The sequence below is a fragment of the Bos indicus genome, chromosome 3 (genome assembly GCF_029378745.1).
Source record: "Bos indicus isolate NIAB-ARS_2022 breed Sahiwal x Tharparkar chromosome 3, NIAB-ARS_B.indTharparkar_mat_pri_1.0, whole genome shotgun sequence".
In the NCBI taxonomy this organism is placed as follows: Eukaryota; Metazoa; Chordata; class Mammalia; order Artiodactyla; family Bovidae; genus Bos; species Bos indicus.
This window is the reverse complement of record NC_091762.1, coordinates 117489477-117511102: the sequence shown is the minus strand read 5'-3', so window position 1 is coordinate 117511102 and position 21626 is coordinate 117489477. Positions and strand designations below refer to the sequence as shown.

Genomic DNA, 21626 nt, shown 5'->3' with positions numbered 1-21626 from the left:
ATACTTCCGATATAATAGTTTAGGTAGCAGTTGAAACCACAGAGAAAATGGGTTTTCCAAGAAAGCCAAGTTACTAGTAAATAACAGTGTGTGTTGTTGTTGTGTGTTATTCAATGTCGTGTCCGACTCTTTGTGAACCCATGGACTGTAGCCTCTGTCCATGGGATTCTCCAGGCAAGAATACAGGAGTGGGTTGCCATTTCCTTATTGACTGAGTACACGCTCCATGACAGGTATTGTGTATTAAACTCATTTAATGGCAGAAAGTGAAGAGGAACTCAAAAGCCTCTTGATGAAAGTGAAAGAGGAGAGTGAAAAAGTTGGCTTAAAGCTCAACATTCAGAAAATGAAGATCATGGCATCTGGTCCGATCACTTCATGGGAAATAGATGGGTAAACAGTGGAAACAGTGTCAGACTTTATTTTTTTGTGCTCCAAAATCACTGCAGATAGTGACTGCAGCCATGAAATTAAAAGATGCTTACTCCTTGGAAGCAAAATTATGACCAACCTAGATAGGCGGAGAAGGCAATGGCAACCCACTCCAGTACTCTTGCCTGGAAAATCCCATGGACGGAAGAGTCTGGTAGGCTGCAGTCCATGAGGTTGCTAAGAGTCGGGAACGACTGAGCAACTTCACTTTCACTTTTCACTTTCATGCACTGGAGAAGGAAATGGCAACCCACTCCAGTATTCTTGCCTGGAGAACCCCAGGGACAGAGGAGCCTAGTGGGCTGCCGTCTATGGGGTCGCACAAAGTCGGACACGACTGAAGTGACTTAGCAGCGGCAGATAGTATATTAAAAAGCAGAGACACTACTTTGCCAACAAAGGTCCGTCTAGTTGAGGCTATGGTTTTTCCAGTAGTCATGTATGGATGTGAGCGTTGGACTAGAAAGAAAGCTGAGCACCAAAGAATTGATGCTTTTGAACTGTGGTATTGGAGAAGACTCTTGAGAGTCCCTTGCAAGAAGATCCAACCAGTCCATTCTAAAGGAGATCGGTCCTGGGTGTTCATTGGAAGGACTGATGCTGAAGCTAAAACTCCAATACTTTGGCCACCTGATGCGAAGAGATGACTCATTGGAAAAGACTCTGATGCTTGGAGGGATTGGGGGCAGGAGGAGAAGGGGACGACAGAGGATGAGATGGCTGGATGGCATCACCGATTCAAAGGACGTGAGTCTCAGTGAACTCTGGGAGTTGGTGATGGACAGGGAGGCCTGGCGTGCTGCGATTCATGGGGTCGCAAAGAGTTGGACACGACTGAGCGACTGAACTGAACTGCACTGAAAGCTCACAACATTTGTGAGGCAGTAACACTTATTCCAATTTTAAAATAAGGACATTCAGACACGGAGGGTGGTAACTTGCCCAGCCCCTGATGAGTAGGTAGTAAAGCCAGGTTATGAATCTGTTCTTCTTAATCACCACTCTCTACCTCTTGTTATAGATAATAACTATTTTATAAATGAATGAATATAATGAAAAAATGTTAAGAATCTGAGAATAAAGGTGACAGGAAGCTGCTAGAAAAGTAAGAGTACATTTTAACAAAGATGCAACAAGAGCTGCCCTGTCCATAGACTTGAGGACAGCAGACTCCTGGCCTAGCCCACGGTGCCCTGTTTACAACACATGACCTTCCCTCTGCCAGCTCCATGGCCTGCTGCCTCTGCTGACAGGACCAAGAGTGCTGTTCCTGCCTGAACCCATGAACACCAAAACCAGGCTGGGTCAGATTCCCTATCTAAAGAATGTGCAACTGGAACAGATGAGCTTGAACTGAAAAATACTGTAGAGTCAGAATTAAGCAAAATAAAGCCTTCTGGAGGGTGAGAGAAGTCATGAGCAGCAGAGAAAGCCAGTGTGCAGAGAGAGAAGCAGAAGAAAGGCACTTACAGGGATTTAGAGGCAAGAGACCAGGTGAGGGGCAGGGAGGAGCCACAGCTCCCAAAGCTCCAAGGTCAAGTCCCCATAGCCCAACTGTAGTTTGTTCCTTCCTTCCTATTATGGATTCAAGTTATGCACCAAAAACCCATCCTAAACACAAGTGTCACTGAGATGAAAGGAAAAGAGTTGCAAGAAAGGAATGACCAACATCAAATGGGCTAAATGGTCAAAATGAAGGGAGACAGGGAGAAAGACCAATGATAATGTCACTAGTGGCTATAGAAAGAGCACTGTAGATAAAATTTTAAGAGACTGAAGTCAGATTATTAGGATGAAGAAAAGGAACAATTAAAGAAACCCAGACATTGGATATAACTACTTGTTTGGGAGGTCTGACAGGAAAAACACAGAACAAATAAGGACGGTCATGTCAAAAGAATGAAAAGTCAAGTGGAAATGTTGGCAGGATTAGGAAGAGCTGTGCATAACTCTAAGTGGAGAAAGGCCTGTGAGTAGAACAGAGTCCCTAATGGTACAGAAAAACAATGGGATAACTCGAGGAATTAGCGGAAAGGATGGGATACGGACACAGGGAGAAGAGATCCCTTTATCTTACTTTCAAGGGAAAAAAACCTAAATTCATTTATTCAACAAATATGTTTTCCTTTCATCCATTTATTAAAAAGGGATTTTCTCTGATCTGTAGAGTCCAACTAACTCCAGTAAAAATCCAAGCAGGATTTTTTAAGAGATGGTGACAAGCAGAATTATGAGATTTATGGGCAAAGACAAGTGGAATAGCCCAAACAATTCTGGAAAAGAATAAAGTTGGAGGATTAATTCTACTTGATTTCAAGACTCACTGAAAGCTATAATAATCAAGATGTGTAGTACTGGCGGAAAATTTGAGAAAGAGATATAGGAGAACACTCTAGAAATAGGTCCACACAAATATGGTCAATTGATTTTTGATGAAGGCACAAAGATAATTCAGTGGAGATGGGCTAGTCTTTTCAACAATGATGCTAGAACAATTCCACACACAAAACAAAAACACAAACCAAAAGCCTCCTCAATTTGTATCTCACATATCATATAAAAATGAACTCAAAATCTTTGTGACCATGGGTTATGCAGAGGTTTATGTAGAAATGCAGAAACAACACTAAAAACACACTTTAAAAAAATTGATAATTGGAATTTGTCAACATTTAAAACTCCTGCTCTGAGAATGCACTATTAAAAGAATGCAAAGTACAGGCTGGGAAAAGTATTTGAGAATTTCATATCTATCTGATAAGAGTTATCTTCAGAATATGAAAACCTCTGAGAACTCAGTAATAAAATGCATTAAGCTAGGTGAAAGAAGCCAGACTAATAAGGCTATATAATATTCTATTCATAGGATATTCTATAAAAGGTAAAATTATATTAAAAGAAACAGGAAACAGCAGAGCACAAGAGAATGTTTTGAAATGATGGAACTGATCTATACCTTGTTGTGGAGCTGGTTACAAGCCTATGTACATATGTCTAAAGACAGCAGAGAGAGTGAATTTTACTGCATGTAAATTAAAAAAAAAAACCGTACGACAAGCCTATAGGATGCCAGCTCTTTTGTTGAGCAGTACAGAGATAAGAACGAGTAAGTCAACTTCATCACCTTCCATGTGCCATTTAAAACCTCAACGAGGTAAAGAGGAGAGCACACATAATAAAGATGACTGTATTTTATGGTTTTAATAATTATGAGATAAGGTTAGCTGTGAAAAAAAGAGAATGATGAAAGTGTAAGTAGCCACTTACAGAGTAATACTGTCCTAGATAAAGAGATAAAAAGACTGCACACAATTGGCCAAGAGCCTAGTTAAGGAGAAATGAGTTTCTCTGAAGCAAGGTCTGCAAAGATCTGTTTCCTCCAGGAGCAACTGGAGTTGTACAGAAGCAGCCTACTCTGGAGTCAATGTTAGAAACTATTCAGATTAATGTCCTTATTCCCATTTCATGATGCTGTCCTAGAGTTATTTGTCCTATAGAGCTGCTTATTGAAATATAGCATACGAGAAGACCATTTAAGGGCTTGATCAAGAAAACTAACCTTTTGGTCAAAAGGGAAGAACTCACTGTCTTGCTCAGACCCCGGCTGTCTCGGCCGAGTTCTGGGCAGTCTAGAAACAGAGGATGGTGAGCTCATTTCTTTGCTGGTGCTTTTTTCCAAATTACTGAAACTAACTTTATTTCCATTTTTGGAGGAAAGTGGTGTATATTCTCCAGGAGTTTTGACAAGCCGCACATTTACTGATCTCCCTTTTATTTCTATGCCATTCATTTCTTTCACAGCCATCTTTGCATCACTGTTTTTTTTAAAAGCAAGAGATGCATATCTAAAACATAAAAGCAGAAAACCAAAAGGTTCTTGTTAATGACTTTAAATGGCCTTAAACATCATTGTGTCACTATTGGCTAGCATGTATCTTTCACAAGAATAACTGCTCTTAAAAACAAAAAAGTCACTACACTTACCTTGGGATCAGAAAGAATACTTAAGAACACTAAAAAAAAAAAAACAAACTCAAAGATGGGAAATAAAAGACAGCATTTCTTCTGAATTATCTATTAATTTTATATAAAAATTTAATGTAAAACATTTGCAAAGCCAATACATGACAGAGTTATTACACAGATTAGTGTTCTCAGGACAATTAGTTATCCACATTAAAAAATTAAAATTAATCCCTATATACATAAATGTAGCTGAAAGATACATTGAATACATTGTAGGCTTAAATGTAAAAGGAAAACTTTCAAAACATTTAGCAGAAAATAGAAGAGAATGTCCTATGGTCTTGTACTGAAAAAATACATAGTCCAAAAAGAGTTGGAAAATATAACCAGAATTTAAACTTTTTAAGTGACAAGGCTGGGCAAGAGCCCTCCTTCTGAAAGTGCCAGCTCTAGACAGTGTAAATGGAAGAATATATCAACTCTGAAGGGCAGATGTCTTCAAAAGATGGGACCATGATAAATCTTTGTAACCTCCTTATATTTTTGTATTTAATTATATTTCCTAAATTTTCACACAGAATGTATAATACTTCAAGGAATAAAAATACATAGTTTCTCTTTTTCAAAGGATTCAGTAAGACACTAAAAGAATCTTTCACATCAAGTGTAACAGTAATAATACACCTAGGAACACAACACTACTTTTAATATACTGAAATATATTAACATATTAATGGGTCAAAAAAAGCATATGATCTTAAGTCTATACATTTAAGACAAAATGAAACACTTACTTTTAATAAATTTCAACCCAACTACAAATGGGATCCTTTTAAAATGTATTTTAATTTTTCATATCTGAAATAAAAAGCTATACTTGTTTGTGTTAAAACAGTAAAGGCATTTCCATTAAGCTATCACCATTCTTATTTGATTCTTTTGAATGCTCTGATGATATCACAAAAAAGGAAGTAGCAACCTATGTATTAGAAATGACTACCTGTAGATAACATAGCCATCTACCTAAAAAATAAAGTATCAACTGAAAAGTAATTAAAATAAAAAATAATAAAATTGAATATAATTTTCTGAGTGCCCACTGCATGCCAGGCTTCATTTCCAAAGGCTTACTTATTTACCTCATGACAGTTTCACAGCAATGCTATGTAGGTATCATCATCCTCACTTTACCGACGAAGAGTCTGAGATACAGAAAGGTTCAGTAACTTGACCAAACTTATTCACCAAGTTGCTGATGGAGCTGGGAAGTGAATCCAAGCCATCTAACTGTAGAGCTTGTTCTCTTAACTAATGTACTCTACTGCCCCCCATGAAATGGTATGAAACAAGGTAACTGCAGAAAACTCAGAAATTCTCCTGTACCTCATTAGTAGCATGTTAAAAAGTATAATGAAAGAAAGACTTGATTAAGAACAGCACCAATTAATGACTGCAGCTATCTGTCAATGTGTATTCCTCTTCTGGGCTATAAAAGTGTTAGCATTAATTGCTTGGTTGTGTCCGACTCTTTTCGAGCCCAGGGACTGCAGCCCACCAGGCTCCTCTGTCCATGGAATTCTCCAGGCAAGAATACCGGAGTGGGCTGACATTTCCTACTCTAGGCTGCAAAATTCCTGGCTTAATCACCAAAGTTGTTGACATTCAGTACAGAGCGGGCCCCTAAAATGAGACCTACACACAGCAGACACCCAGCAAAGGTACATTTGTTGAATTTGGGAAACATACCTGTAATTAGGAGAAGAATCATAAATTGAAATGTCAGAAATTTCGTATTTCTGGAAATAAGACCTTAAATCAGCCTAAAAGAAGATAAATAAAAGTTTGTGAAAGGCAGAACAATCAAAATATGAACACTGATAGATCTGAAAGTGAAGCTCAAAAAGTAAACCCTGGCATACCTCAGACACTGAAGGGCAGAGGCCACCAACATGCATCAAGTAACCTTTATCTTTTCGTAAGGGTTCCACATTCTTTATTTCTGCTTGTAGATAAACATGATACACAGCAGAACATAATCATTATTGTATCAATATTTTAAAGAGAGAATGTAAAAATTGGTAAAGATTTCATTTTTTATTATCACAAAGATTATTATAAAGCTATTAGCAAATATCAGTACTAGGCTAGAGAGTAAGAGCCTGAAGCATAGTTTCAAAATTTCTGGGATTTAATCATACCATGTTAAAAATAAAGAGGTTGGATTGGTTGATATTTAGTCCCTTATGGCTGAAAAATGGATCAATAACATCTAATTAATTACATCAACCACTAAAAAAAGTATCCTCCATTTATCTCTGGTTCAGAGTGCTATCTAGGATGTTGGATGCACCCAGGATGCTCTGTGTGCATGCTGGTGAGGGCTCTCTTTACATACACTCCTTTGCTAGGAAAACATACCAAGGAAACCTTTAAATCACACAAAAATATCAACAGCAGGTATACAGCTTGTGGTAATGGTAACTGCATATAAGAAAAAAGGGTGGACACACCCTCAATACTATTTTAAAAACCATAAATGTCAGAAATATAGATTTTTTTCCTCATTTGATGAAAAAATTCAAAATTATTAAGATGACATTTTCATGATCTCAATTTTGAAGCAAACCTGGTCTGAAATCAAAAAGAATTTAGTGAACTGAGATTCTTTCAAGTTACCACCAAAATCTAAACCTGGCGCATGGAGGGCGAACAATAAATATCTGTGGAATAACATCTTAGAGTACTTCTATTTACGTTTTATACCTGTTTATGAAATAGGGTATTTGTAAGTTTAATTTTTTTTCATTAAATAATACTAGTAACATAACACTTCTGGAGTGCTCTCCATGTTCATGCAATGTGCTAACTGTGTGTGTGCACCGTCTCTTGCAATGCTCACAGCTACCCTGTTAAGCTGCAACCACTGCCCTGTCCACTTTCCAGATAAGGACACTGAGGTCTGGAGTTTACGCCACCAGTCCAATAAGCGGTGGTGCTGAAATTTAGGCAGAGTCCTTCATCTCTAGGCAATTAATACCTAACCTTCTTCATCAGGTTACTTTATTTAACTTGTTATAATCTCTTTGGTTTATAATGTACAGAGAGAAAATATATAATGTATAATGTTTATAATGTATATAAAGAATGAATTACTTGTCTTTATAATTTTACATTGGGGTGTGGAGGGAGCAAGGAGCTACAATATTAGTAGAAAAGGCAGTAAATAAGAAATCAGGAGACATACATTGTACCCATCACCTCACCTTCACAATTTTAGCATCTCTACTAAATACCCCACAGGTTGAATGCCATACCTGGCACTAGGCGTAGGCAGTGAACAAAACCTCGCTAAGTTGATATTTTGAGTGTGGGAAGGCAGTTAAAATATCGAGTAAGCAAACTACACAGCATTTGATAAGTGATAAGAGAAAAACAATGCAAAGAAAGAAAAAAGTAGTTACAATAAAACTAGACAATATGATGCCATTTATTTTAAACTATATATGTATATTAAACATAAGTATAAAGAAACACATTGAAGAATGGTAATGAATATTAGTAGTTATTGCAGGTTGGAGACACTTCAGATAATTTTAACTTTTATGTTTTGCTTAAAAATCTTAAACATTATTTATCAAGCAGGGAAAAAATAAAAGTATCCTATTATGCTGAATAAAACAAAAATCCATAGAAATATATGAAAGAAATAGGAGAAAATAGCATATCATTAGAAACAACAGAGGGGCAGTAATCTCAGATATTAGAGGAAGTTCCAACCTTCATAAGCAATTAAATGCCATCTAAAGATGAAAACATTCTTGAAGCAGACTAAGTTATTAACTGTGGGAAAGCAAATGGGAATAAAATGTTAAAACAGTACAGCTCCCCCACCACCTCCCCGCCACCCATCCAAATAATACAGAAGAAGGTAAGCACTTTTTATGAATGAGCTAGGTTAGGATTCTCAGTAAACTTTTAAGAACCAACCGAGTGTAAACTTCGGGTCCCCTTTGTCTTGTTCTATCTGATTTTCTTGTATTCCTGAGAAGTCTGCTCCAGTCAGGTTCTCTTTAGCATCAAACCAGTCTTCACTTACTTCTCGGTAATTTTTGCAGTCTGAGAAATTGAACAGAATTAGCAATGAGTTATGTACGTTTAACATTGAGATGTTATCTGTGTGATCTGCCTCCGGTTTTAATTAACACAGATTCCTAACTTATTAAAAGTCTTATATCTTGATTAAACACATCATTCATTTATGTTTGGCTGTACTGGGCCCCTGTTGCTGCACGCGGGCTCTTCCAGCTGCAGTGGGCAGGGCTCCTCCTTGCTGCAGTGAGCGAGCTCCTCATTGTGGTGGCTTCTCCTGCCATGGTGCACGGGCCCTAGAGCTTGGGTCTCGGTAGTTGAGGCACACAGGTTCAGCTGTTCTGCCGCATGTGGGATCCTCCCAGACCAGGAAGCAAACCTCTGTCCCCTGCAGTGGCAGGCGGATTTTTAACCACTGGACAACCAGAAAATTTCCGTATTTTTCTGACTTTTAATTATCCTTTACTGAAGAAGAAATATCTTTATAGATAGAATAATAGTAAACATCTGTAAAAAAGGGGTTAAGCAGTGCTACAGGTCTTTATTTCATGAAAAATTGAATTAATGATCTTCCTGGAATGATCATAATCTTTTCATAGAGAAAACTAAAAAGAAAAAAAAAAGAAAAACCACACAGTTTACAGAGATATAAACTGGACAGAAGAAGGAATTTTTTTAAATTGGAAAACATGAACCAGAAGAAAAAAATCTGTATTATTATTTGGCATTATCAGATACATTAAGTAACCTTAAAGGTATCAAGTAGATGTAATAAGAACATACTTAACATTCATAATCTGAATTGTATCATTCAGTTAATTAAAAAGTTTAACTTAATAGATGGGCAGAAGGGATATTTTAAATTTTATTATTTACTTTCTGGCAATAACACAAGACAAATATTTTTATACTAACCTTTATCATCAAGTTTTAGTTGACTCAAGTCTACATTTATATCACCATTTTTTAAACCACCCTCTTCGGGTGATTTATCTTGTTTAGGATGACCATTGTCAAGTAACAGAGATGTCTAAGGATTAATAACAAGAACAAAAATAATAAATAAGGACTAACAGTTATTATGTACTCTTACTATGTGACATGTATGCTTTACTGGCATTATTTATCCCTCACAATAGCAAAGGCTATGTATGAGACAAAATCATTACCAACCCAGTTTACAGATGAGCAAACCGAACCTAGGTAATCTGTTTATTTAGTTTTATGTCTGTCACACATGAGAATTATGATTTGAAACTAGCTATCCAGTGACTGTATGCGAGGTGGCAGTGGTTTAGTCACTAAGTTGTGCTCAACGCTTGTGACCCCATGAACCCTGCCAGGCTCCTCTGTCCATGGGATTTTCCAGGCAAGAGTACGGGAATGAGTTGCCATTTCCTTCTCCAGGGGATCTTCCTGACCCAGGGATCGAACCCAGGCCTCCTGCATTGCAGGTGGTCTCTTGCATTGCAAGCAGATCCTTTACTGACTGAGACACCAGGGAAGCCCCTGTATGTGAACACCATCAATATTTAGCAAAGTGTGACATTCACACACCAGAAGTACCTGAGAAGATTTTTGGAGGTATGCATGTAAGTATTTTTCACATTAACATTTAAGTTATATGTTTAATGTATGCTTATTTATACCTTTTATTTATGGGGAGTCTAATATTTCTTTCCCATACATAAGTTACTTTTCACATACACTTTTTAAAAAAGGAGAATCATTTAAAAAAATACAAAGCAAACATTATAGGTAATACAAGACTAAGAAAAATTATGAAGAGGTACATAAGGAGCTGAAATTTAGAAACTGCATACTTTCATGTGTAACTTAGTGAGATAGGTATTAAAAAGTAATTCTAACTTAAAGAAGATAGTTTCAGAATCAAGATTATAAATATGTTATATCTGCATCTTGTACTTTTAAAGATTGTTCTGCCCAAATAAGCAGGTTACACCATTGCTACCTTTATAACGATAAAAACAAAACCCCTTCAGAACATCATATATCAGTAAATGGACAAGTTGTTTAAGCAAACTATGTAAGTTATAAAAATCTGATTTTAGACCTGTTAATTCTTTGTGGATAATTGAGACTTTCTTTTTTTAAAAAACAGAATGATGGAATAACTAATTTGCTAATTTATTTTTAATCATTTATCTTAACAGAAAGGAATATAAACCAATCAAGTATTTATTTCACTTCTGGCTTTGGGATGCATCTTACTGTTTATAACTACCCAAATAATAATATAACCACAGGGTTAAGACCAAAGTCAGAAAGCAGAAACAAACTTCAGTTTTCTTACTCTGTTGACAGTGAATATAACTCATGTTTCTCTATCACTTCAGTTTTCAAAGTACTCTTACACAAACTGTCATCTGACAAACATCAATTAAGAAAACCTATGAAAGGCATTTAAAAACTATTTTCATCATTTTAGCAAAGAAGCAATGAAACTTTGCTCCATCCAAAATGAACTGGATATTATACTACCTCGTGAGATAAAGGCATAGCATGTTAGTTTTCACTATAATGGATTAACATGATGGGGACCATAAACTATGATCTGCCAGAGACAGTCAAGTTTTATATCAATTGTCATGGTGAATTATTAAATCACTACCTTTCATCCTCAAAGTCTCCTGATTTGATGACAAATTGTGTGGTCATCTTACTCAACATATGCTACTGACATCCATTTGGTCAGGACACTATGTTCCTTCTAATCAGTCACAGTCCTCAAATGGCAGTATGATTCTTTACTATCTGAGCCACCAGTGAAGCCCCAAAGCCAGCTGAGTGAAAAGAAGGATGGGAGAGCTCCTAAAAATGAGTTTACTTTGTGCAAGCCATAAAATTAAAGACTTATACTTGATGAACTACTTAAAAAAAATCTCACTTGAGAGAGTGTCTTCTTTAGGCTAGAAGAACCAACATCACGTGTACTTTGATTATCTAGTTCAGAATCTGCTCCTGAAAAGCTAAACAGATTAATATTTCATTAAAGCATTTATCAATATTCTGAATACAGAATAAAACAGAAAACAAAGTTAACTGAATTAACCAATGTTTAAAATTTAATAAATTTCAAACTAGATGAATACGTAACTTACATATGTGACTCTTCTTTCATCAGCTGCAAAGAGAGAGAAGGGAAGAAAAAGCTTTTAAAGTGTTTCCTGTCCAAACGAAGTAAAAATTTTATTTGTAAAACATAAATACATACCCTGGAAGCAAAAGTAGAGAAGGCAGATAATAATCTTGATTCTATTGACAAGGGAGGCAGTTCTTCCAGTGGTATACCCTTGTTTATCTTCTCTTTCAAATTCATGTATCTAACTTTCAAGTCTCCTAAAACCGACAGCAGTGCTGATCCTAATTCCTTCCTAGTAGAATTACTTGATAAATTCCTGTTCAAAAGTTAAGTTCACAAAACTATTTAGGCCCAAGCCACCCATTTAAAACTAATATCAAATTACACATCTATATACATTTACTTCTAACTCTAATAGATCTCTAAAAATTTTTTTTAAATGTTTAATAACAGAAAATGAATCACGAAGATATGTTTTTCTGGGGGCAGTAAAAGCAAACCTCAGTATACAAATAACCCAGAAAGAATGTGGTAGAATGTCATAAAAAACACTCCAACTGACTTCATCCATATTTGGACTTTATAAACACTGAATCTGTCTTTTTACTGGATTCATTATCCCAACATGCACTGTTGCCTGTCCATGAAATTAAAATATACTACATTCTAATTACCCTTAGGCTAGTTAAAAACCCAGTTACAATCTACCCTCTTTTTGCCCTTCAAAAATGAAAACTAAAGAAATTTTCTAGAATAAATTTATAATGATAGGTTTCTAGGAAGATACAGATTTACAATTAACAATCACCTATAACTATAAATGAAGTATAATCTTTAAAAATTGTGAATCACTATGATATATCCCTGAAACATATGATATTATAAATCAACTATACTTCAATTTAAAGAACAGGTAATAAAAAGCCCTAACAGTCACCTGTTTAGTCCTTCCCTATCTTCCATCACAAGTCTGTAAATATCGCTGCAGTGGCGATGGCACAACTGATAGTGAACATTTAAAAGGTGCGACTCGGCCTGGATGGCTCTCTGCATTATCTGCTGACAGCACTTCGATGGCAAATTCTTCTCTACCTCTTTAGGAAGCTGAGATTCCCTTTGAAATAAAAAATTGGGATTAGGTAAGATTCCAAATATTTTTCTGTGTTAATGACAAAGAAAGCCTCCAGAAACAGATTTTAAATCTCTAACATTTCTCTGTTAAGTTTAAATCAATTTCCACTAAAGAAATTGATTTAAAACAAGGATGTCAAGAGTCAAAGCTACATATATTCTTTTTAGAAGTTAAGAGAGTAAATAATTCTCAAATTCATACTTCTTTTTTTAACCAAGGAAAAAATTCTAAAATAAAGTACTAACTTATATATCCAGAATCAACAGATTTTCAACTTAAATCAAGCACTGGTTTTTAAAAGTGATAAATATTCTGGAGGAAATGGTTTTTACACATTACCGTTTAAACAGAAGATATAATTTACATTTTAAAAATAATAATGCTTGTGTTAAGTAAATATTTTGCTGTTATCATATCAAAAAGCTCCAAAATCACTACTTCTTTTGAATGTTAATAGCTCTTCCCTTCCTACTAGCTGCCACTTCTAACTGTTCTCAAATACTTCTGTCTCTTGAAACCAACTATTTAATTTTATAGGCCTGGACACCAGATTAAACTCATTAGGAGAATAAGTATAAATGAAGGAAAAAGTAAATGGCCTCAGAGCATGAAAACTATTTGACTTCTGAGACCTCCCGTTTTCTCTCCTCTTCCCAACCACCTAGTTCTGCATGAATGCAAAGTAAATTATACACTGAATTAAAATCAAGACTAAAATACTCAAGTACAAGTATTTATTTATCCAATATATGGTTTTTTATCCATATGTGCTATCTTGTTTTGGTCTATAGGGGATCCAATGAAAGAAAACAAAGTAATTAAATCAGTGTGAGTCTGAGTTAGATAAAGATGACATTAGCTTTCTGAAGGAATTATTCTGACTTAAATTTCAGTAAGTGGAAAGCTTTAATGTTCTATATTATTCTAATATTTATGTGTTTCAAGACAAATGGCTGAAGTGGATGATCTCTTCAGATCCTTCTCAGCTATTTTTCTATATGGTTAAGTACCCTTTGGGCTTTCCAGGTGGCACAGTGGTAAAGAATCTGCCTCCCAATGAAAGAGTCACAGGTTCGATCCTTGGGTCGGGAAGATTCCCTGGAGTAGGAAATGGCAACCTGCTCCAGTATTCTTGCCTGGAAAATTCCATGGTCAGAGGATTTTGGCGGGCTACACTCCATGGGGTCAGAGAGTCAAATACAACTGAGTGACTGAGCATGAAAGTACCCTACACAAAAAGGAAAATTACTACTTTATTTCCTTCTGTGTATCTTGGGGCCACCTGATGTGAAGAACTGACTCATTGGAAAGGACCCTGATGCTGGGAAAGATTGAAGGCAGGAGAAGGGGACGACAGAGGATGAGATGGTTGGATGGCATTATCAACTCGATGGATATGAGTCTGAGCAAGCTCCAGGAGTTGATGATGGACAGGGAAGCCTGGCATGCTGCAGTTCATGGGGTTGCAAAGAGTTGGACACGACTGAGTGAATGACCTATACTGATGTATCTGCAAGCACATATTCATTGGAAGGACTGATCCTGAAGCTCCAATACTTTGGCCACCCGATGCAAAGAGATGACTTGTTGGAAAAGACCCTGATGCCGACAAAGAATGAGGGCAAGAGATGGAGGCGACAGAGGATGAGATGGTTGGATGGCATCACTGACGCAATGGACAGGAGTTTGAGCAAACTCTGGGAGATAAGTGAAGGAAGAAAGCCTGGTGTGCTGCAGTTCATGGGGTTGCAAAGAGTCAGACACAATTCAGTGACTGAACAACAACAATCTGGAAGTATATACATCTGACTTACCTTTCAGAATGTTTCTTTAAGTCTGTGAACTCAAATGTTTTTAACTCCAGGGAATCCTGAAAACATTATTTAAAATAAAATTAGACATATATGACAAACAATACACATTGTATCTGTTAAGATGTAAAATCCAACTTCTAAGTGATTTTGTGGTAATAACTGCCCCCAAAGAACAGAGTTGGTAACAATCTTAGTCATGTTTTCCCTTCATCCAGCATTTTCTCACCAAAGCCTCAGAAATCCCTGATATAAATCAATAAACCAAAATGTTTACATTAGCATACAGTAGCTTTATGAAGTCTACATGTACATTTTTTATTATTAATCATATTGGTTTTACCTTATTTAGGACATTTCCATTAGGTTTTAAATTGTCAACAGAGAGAGATTTCCCTGTGGGCCCTTTTGTCATAGCCATCTGTGGATCTTCAGTATCTTGAATGTATGACCAATCTGTGTTACAAGCCACACTTCTTTGTTTCTCACTTTGCCATTCACTAGGCCGTTTTTTATTCATCATTGTTATCTCTGTGTTGCTTGATGTGGATACTACAGACGATCTTGCACTTGTCGCCCTGCTTGCTGTGAAACAAGCCCTAAAGTCAGTGCTAACATCCACCGTCTGATCAACTGTGACTGTACAACCTGCTGCACCTGTCTCTGATTTGGGACACGGTCCTTCCATATTGTGAAAGTGTGCTTTACTGATGGTATTGCCATTAGCGACTTTCAGGGAGCCACTTTCTTCTACTGCCTGATTACCTCTGATTGCAGACCTTGGTAGAGGAATAGAAACATCTAAGGCTGGGTTAGGGGTGCTTTGTAGGCTTTCATAATGTGAATACCCACAGGCAGAAATTACTGAATCATCAAAAACAGAGGAAGTCTGACAATCTTTACAAGGCTGGAGTAATGTCTCTAAATGTTTGTCCTGAGGCAATGTGCCTGGATTATCAAGGTGCTGTAACATTTTGTCCTCAACAATTACATTTCCAATAGAATCTTTGCTTTTAGTTAATTGAGGGTTCACTTTGTGAGTATAAATTTTAGTTTTTAATGCTTTTTGAGGGTTTAGGAAACCCTTAGATTCAGATTCCTTGTGTTCAAGATGACTACTCCTGAGTATAATTTCATCCAATACAGTGTGAAGCATTAAACTAGTCCCTTGTTCCTTACACTTTTCATATTTAGGTTCATGAAATGCTCTTAACGTAACAGAATTCTGAAGTTTGGAGACACTAGGTGAATCTTCTTGTCCATAAACATCAACTGAATCAAAAGAGATGCTGGAATTACTTTCCAATTTAACAGGACTGTCTTCTAGATTGCTAACACATTTAACTTCACAGCCTGAATTTCTTAATCCCAAAACTTCCAGATTAGGTATGTCTAATGTTTTTGCCTGGTCAAATGATAAATGGTTATTTATACACTCTTGTTCTTCTGCACTGTGATATTCCTGCTGTGAGTCTTCATCTATATCAGGCTTTTGCACATCTTCAGCAGTTTTTTTATAATCATCATATGAAATCTTGTAGATTCTTTCCAAGTCAGTAGTCTTATCACCTTGATGTTCCAAAATATCAAAAAACACCTCTTCTCTTTTCTGCATTTCAGAATCTAACTCTGAATTTAAATGAATAAGACTTTCACTCTTTAGTTTTGACTCTGAATAATGTATAGTGTAGGTTTCATTCAGGAAAGCAGAGTCGATATTATCTTCAAATTCACTTGACTGAGAGTGAGCACTCTCTATGTTAGTATCTGGACTCATGGTAAAAGACGGCTCCAATAAATCTATTTTGTCAATATTGCTGATTTCTTTATCATTAGCTCTTTTTTCTAATGCCAAGGAATCATAGTAATCATTAAGAAAAGTCAATTTGGCTTCTTTACAACCATTAGGAGATAACAAATTTTCTTTCTTATGATGAGAAGGCTCATCTGATTAAAAAAAAAAGATAAAATGTTAGCGACATCACAGAATTTAAACATAAGACCTTAGATATAGTCTGGCCCAAGATCTTCCCAATGGAGGAATATTTTCTATATTATTCATGACAAATATCCCTAAGTAATTGCTACTATGGACTGAATTATGTTTCCCTCAATTTCATATGTGTTCAAGCCCTAACTCCCCATGTAGAGATGGGACATTGGGAGGTAACTAGGCTAGATGAGGTCATGACCCTCAAAATGGGATATGTGCACATATGAGAGAAGAGACAGCAGACAGCTTGCTTTCTTTTTCTCTCCACCATGTGAGGACATTGCAAGAAGGTGGTTGTCCACTGATACAAGGCAGGAGAGAGCCCTTATCAGATCTGACCATGCTGACACTCTGATTTGGTCTTCTAGCTTCCAGAAGTGTGAAAAAATAAGTACCTGTTGTTAAAGGCACCTCAATGGTATTGTGCTATAAGAACCCAGCTGACGAAGTAGAATGACTAAGGTTACTATTTGCTGAAAAATCCACTATTTCCCTTCTGACTTGAAAAAGAATTTTTATCATAAGTCCTCTTAACAGTTAAAACTACATGTATTCATAAACACTTAAAGCTTAATCAACTTGCTTTATATGCCCTTGTTATTTTCTCTTCCACCTTTACGACAGAAAAAGAAATTTTAGATCGATATAAAGAAAAAATCTTTCCTTGGGTCCACTTTCCACTTATTATCCTGAAGGTAACTGTACCTGTCAGTAGTTCCTGAAAGCCTGGCTGGACATAAATCCTCTCTTCTAGCTCACTTCTATTTCTTAAATTTTCCATCTACCTGAGAGATCCTGTTTAGGTTGCTCACATTTGCCAGAAATCACCTGAGTGATCCATCAAGTTAAAAACATGCTGAATCTCATCTTACTTGTAGGAAGGCTTAACATATAGCAACACTGAGGAGGGAACTATTAATAAAGCCAACCAAAGGTAACGCCTCTTACCTTTCTGAATGTTTCTTCCATTATTGTTGTAGCCTTTATTAGAAGCTGTCTCAACCACTGCAGTGGCTTGCATCACTCAAGGATGTATATCCTAGAAGAGGTATAAATATTGAACTATGATACTCAGCACATATTTTAAAAACTATTAGAAAAACAAGAATTTGACAGAGTAGTAATCATAGTCAAAGATTCTAACATCAGGGGCTAATAAAACAGTAAGACATTTGAATAATTTTTTTAAAGATATGAACAGAGAACTACAATAAAAGATTATATCATTTAAATATCACGCGTGCATGCATGATCAGTCACTCAGTCGTTTCTAACTCTGTGACCCCCATGGACTGTAGCCCGCCAGGCTCCTCTGTCCATTGGATTTCCCAAGCAAGAATACTGGAGTGGGTTGCCATTTCCTCCCCTAGGAGATCTTCCCGACCCAGGGATCAAATGCATGTCTCCTGCACCTCCTGCATTGGCAGGTGGATTCTCTACCACGAAGCCAACTTGCAAGCCCATTATTTAAACAGATAAGACATATTCTTTTAGGATTTCCAAGGAACATTTGGAAAATGTATTAGGCTACCAAAAGCAGAAAAGTTCTAGGTCAAGTGAACAAAACTCTTACCTGAATCATACAGATAGTCATGACTTCTCAATCAATTCCCAGACTTGTGTCAGAGTAGAGACCTACAACTCCTTAAATGAAGGGGAGGCTGGGTCTTCTTGAGGAAGAACCCCAAATACGCTACTAAAAATACTCTTCCCTAAATGGTCTCTATGGCTTCTTCTGGGGTAACAGTACACTGAGGAAACGGTTATTAAATTTTGGGGTTACAGACTTTCTGCAGATTTGATAAAAGTTTGAGAAAATGCACATACATACATATATAATTAAAGGATTTATGGACTTCTATACTACATTTAAAAGCAGAAAGTTTATAATTCCTGGCTTAAGGGATTTTAATTAAGTCAGTAAAGACTCTACTCTAAGAATGTCAGGTAAATATTTAAAATAAAGAGTAGATGTAAAGAAAGCCAGTTTATCAAAATAATTAACATTAAAAAGAAAAGTGATTTCTTTTCCTACTTTGGATTCTCAGGAATTGTTCACATTCTTAAAAAGTATTGAGAATCCCAAGGAGTATTTGTTTATGTGGGTAATATTTATTAATACTTATCATATTATAGAGTAAAACAAAAACTTTCAAAATTTCAAATACTTAAAATTTATCCATAAACAACCCACTACTTAATATAGTGTGTGCTCAGTTGCTTCAGTGGTATCTGACTCTGTAAGACCCTATGGACTGTGGCCCACCTGGCTCCTCTGTCCATGGGATTCTCCAGGCACGAATACTGGTGTGGGTTGCCATTTCCTCCTCCAGGGAATCTTCCCTACCCAGGAATCGATCCCAGGAGCCATTTATGTTTCCTGCTTTGGCAGGCAGGGTCTTTACCACTAGCACCACCTGGGAAGCCCTCTACTTAATATAAGTAACATTTTAAATTAAAAAACAAAAGTATATGTTAAAAAATTATCAGGAAGAACATACTTATTTTGCAAATCTCCTTACTGTCTTTACAAGCTGGATTCTCATTCACATCTGATTCTGCGCTCAGATCTGCGTTCAATGTTTTGTTTCATTCTTAAATGTTAACAGACACGCAAGTTCAAGAACTTTGAAAAAAGGAAAAATTCTAGTATAACAAAAATACTTGTAAATCATACATCTGATATGGGTCTATCATCCAGAATATATAAAGAACTCTTGCAGGTCTAACTAAAAGACACATGACCCAATTTTTAGAATTAGAGGCTGTGAATAAACATTTCTCCAAAGATTTACAAGTGGTTAATAAACCTATGAAAACATGCTCAATCTATCACCATGCATTGAAGTAAAAGTGTTAGTAACTCAGTCGTGTCTGACTGTTTGCAACCCCATGGACTGTAGCCCACCAGGCTCCTCTCTTCATGGGATTCTCCAGGCAAGAATACTGGGGTGGGTTGCCATTTCCTTCTCCAGGGGATCTTCCTAACCCAGGGATCAAACCTGTGTTTCCTGCATTGCAGGCAGATTCTTTACAAGCTGAGCCACCACCATGCATTAGGGAAAGGCAAATCAAAACCACAATGAGATAACACTTTACACCTACTAGGATGGCTGTTAAAAAAAAGAGAGAGAGTTAAGTATTGGCAAGGAATGGGGCTTCTCAGATGGCTCAGTGGTAAAGAATCCACCTGCCAATCCAAGGCAGGTTTGATCCCTGGGTCAGGAAGATCCCCTGGAGAAGGAAATAGCAACCCACTCCAGTATTCTTGCCTGGAGAATCCCACGGACAGAAGAGCCTGGCGGGCTACAGTCCATGGGATACAAGAGTGGACAGAACTGAGTAACTGAGCCTGTGCACACACACACACAGGCAAGGAAATGGAGAACCTGGAACCCTCTTACACTGCTGGTGAGAATGTAAAATGGTACAGCCATTTTGGAAAACAATCTGGCAGTTCTTAAAAAAAAAAAAAAAAGAATAACTATGTGATCCAGCAATTCCACTCCTAGGCATATACTCCTTTTTATTCTGCTCTCCCAGCTCTCATTTACCAAACCAGTCCCTCCTTCCTGTGTTTTCAATCCCAGAACCAAACCAGAAATTGCTCTCCTTTGATACTTCCCTTATCCATACCAGGTCCTGTCAGTGACCTACCAGAGCCTGACACCTTTTAGTCCAGGGACTGCTGACTCTTAACGTGGATCTGGGCAACAACCTCTAGCCGGCCAGAATAATCTTTCCTAAATGCAGATCTGATCAGTTCACCCTCCTACTGAAAGCCAAGCAACAGACTGGCATCATTCCTTGGAGAGTGATTGAAATCTTAGTACCGTCTACGCCCCTCCATGGGCCTGGGCCCTGCATTCACCTTGGCACTTGTGGGATACACAGGCTGCGCCAAGCGCTTTCACCTTGGCACTGGTGGGTTTCACACAAGCACACACACTTCCTCCCACAAGTTGTGCCAAGTGCGTTCTTCTCCTGCTGTGCCCCCACCCCAACCACCTACAATTCTTGCTCAACCTTCCAATCTCACTCCCAGTAACCGTTTCTTAGGGAAAATTTCCTGGCCCTTCACACAGCATCAGGAACTTTTGTCAGTTTGGACAACATCCCCACGCTTTTGCCGTCCATCCTCCATATCTCGGACACTAGTTAACGTCCAGCGTCCACCTCTCGCTCTGGACAGTGTCTCGCTTGCCGCCGTACTCTGCCCACCCGCTCTAGAGACTCCGCTCGTGTTTGTCACAACGTTAAACACACGAGTGAATTTTCACCTTTTTCCGGAGAAATCAGCGTCCGGCCCCGCCACTCGGCTCTAAAAGTGCTTTGGGAGCGCAAGACCCCGTCTCGGGGCCTGCGAAGCGAGGCTGGGGGGCTCACTTGGAACCGAATGCAAAGGTACCAAATTGGGTGATTCTAGAACTCCAAGGCCATCCGACGGACTCGCAAACCCCGCGGACCACGGCGGCACCCCCGGACCCCAGCCGCTTCCCCTCAGGGCCCGCCGGAGGAGCCCTCGACTGCCTCCTCACACGGCGCAACCCTGGGCGGGGGCGCAACCCTGGGCGGGGGCGCACCCCAGGCGGGGACCCGCCTCAACTAGGCTTCGCTACCCCGTCTGCTCAAGCCCCGGCCTCCGCTCTGGCCAGCCACAACAGCCCGCCGCGTCCACTCCCGTCGCACCTCAGAACCGCGCTGTTGCCGCCGCCACTCGTGAAGCCTCCAGTCGCGAGCGCCTCCGCTTCAGAGCAAGTGGCGCTCCGCGTGCAGCCGCGGGGCCCGTCGGGTAACGGCCGGCGGCTCAGCCCGCCGCCTGGTGGGGCGCTCCCATTGGTCAGCGTGCACAGGGGCGGCGCCGTGATTGGCCGGGCGTGCGGGCAGGAAGGCGGGAACGGGGTCGCCCGCTGTGATAGTGCGCTGGCTGGCGGCGGGAGAAGAGGTGCGGCCCACGGGATCAGCTCGCAGCGAAGCCCAGCGGAACCTTAACTGCTCTGTAGCCCGGGACCCTTGACTCTCGTGTGGACCGCGCGATTGTGCAAAGGCGCCACACCCTCGCGCAGAGGCCCCACTGCCGCCTGGTTTGGGCTCGGTACT

General features: G+C 38.5%; 1 protein-coding gene across 2 annotated transcripts in view; it reads right to left on the bottom strand.

Moving 5' to 3' along the window:
* Positions 1-21334, bottom strand: part of RBM44 (RNA binding motif protein 44) — a 30081-nt gene extending 8747 nt beyond the window's left edge. The window contains exons 1-13 of one of the 2 annotated variants that reach the window (XM_070786976.1): positions 21216-21334; positions 17475-17565; positions 14877-16480; positions 14537-14592; positions 12528-12704; positions 11723-11906; positions 11610-11632; positions 11396-11477; positions 9403-9517; positions 8386-8514; positions 6318-6397; positions 6145-6218; positions 3992-4277 (exon numbers count right to left, since the gene is read on the bottom strand). In XM_070786976.1, the coding sequence (XP_070643077.1) occupies positions 3992-4277; positions 6145-6218; positions 6318-6397; positions 8386-8514; positions 9403-9517; positions 11396-11477; positions 11610-11632; positions 11723-11906; positions 12528-12704; positions 14537-14592; positions 14877-16480; positions 17475-17547 (2883 nt within the window). In that variant the 5' untranslated portion in view covers positions 17548-17565; positions 21216-21334. Of the gene's footprint in view, positions 1-3991; positions 4278-6144; positions 6219-6317; positions 6398-8385; positions 8515-9402; positions 9518-11395; positions 11478-11609; positions 11633-11722; positions 11907-12527; positions 12705-14536; positions 14593-14876; positions 16481-17474; positions 17566-20806; positions 21171-21215 lie in introns of those variants that run through there. The other variant, XM_070786977.1, reaches the window with a different exon arrangement.
* Between the last annotated feature and the right edge of the window lie 292 nt (positions 21335-21626).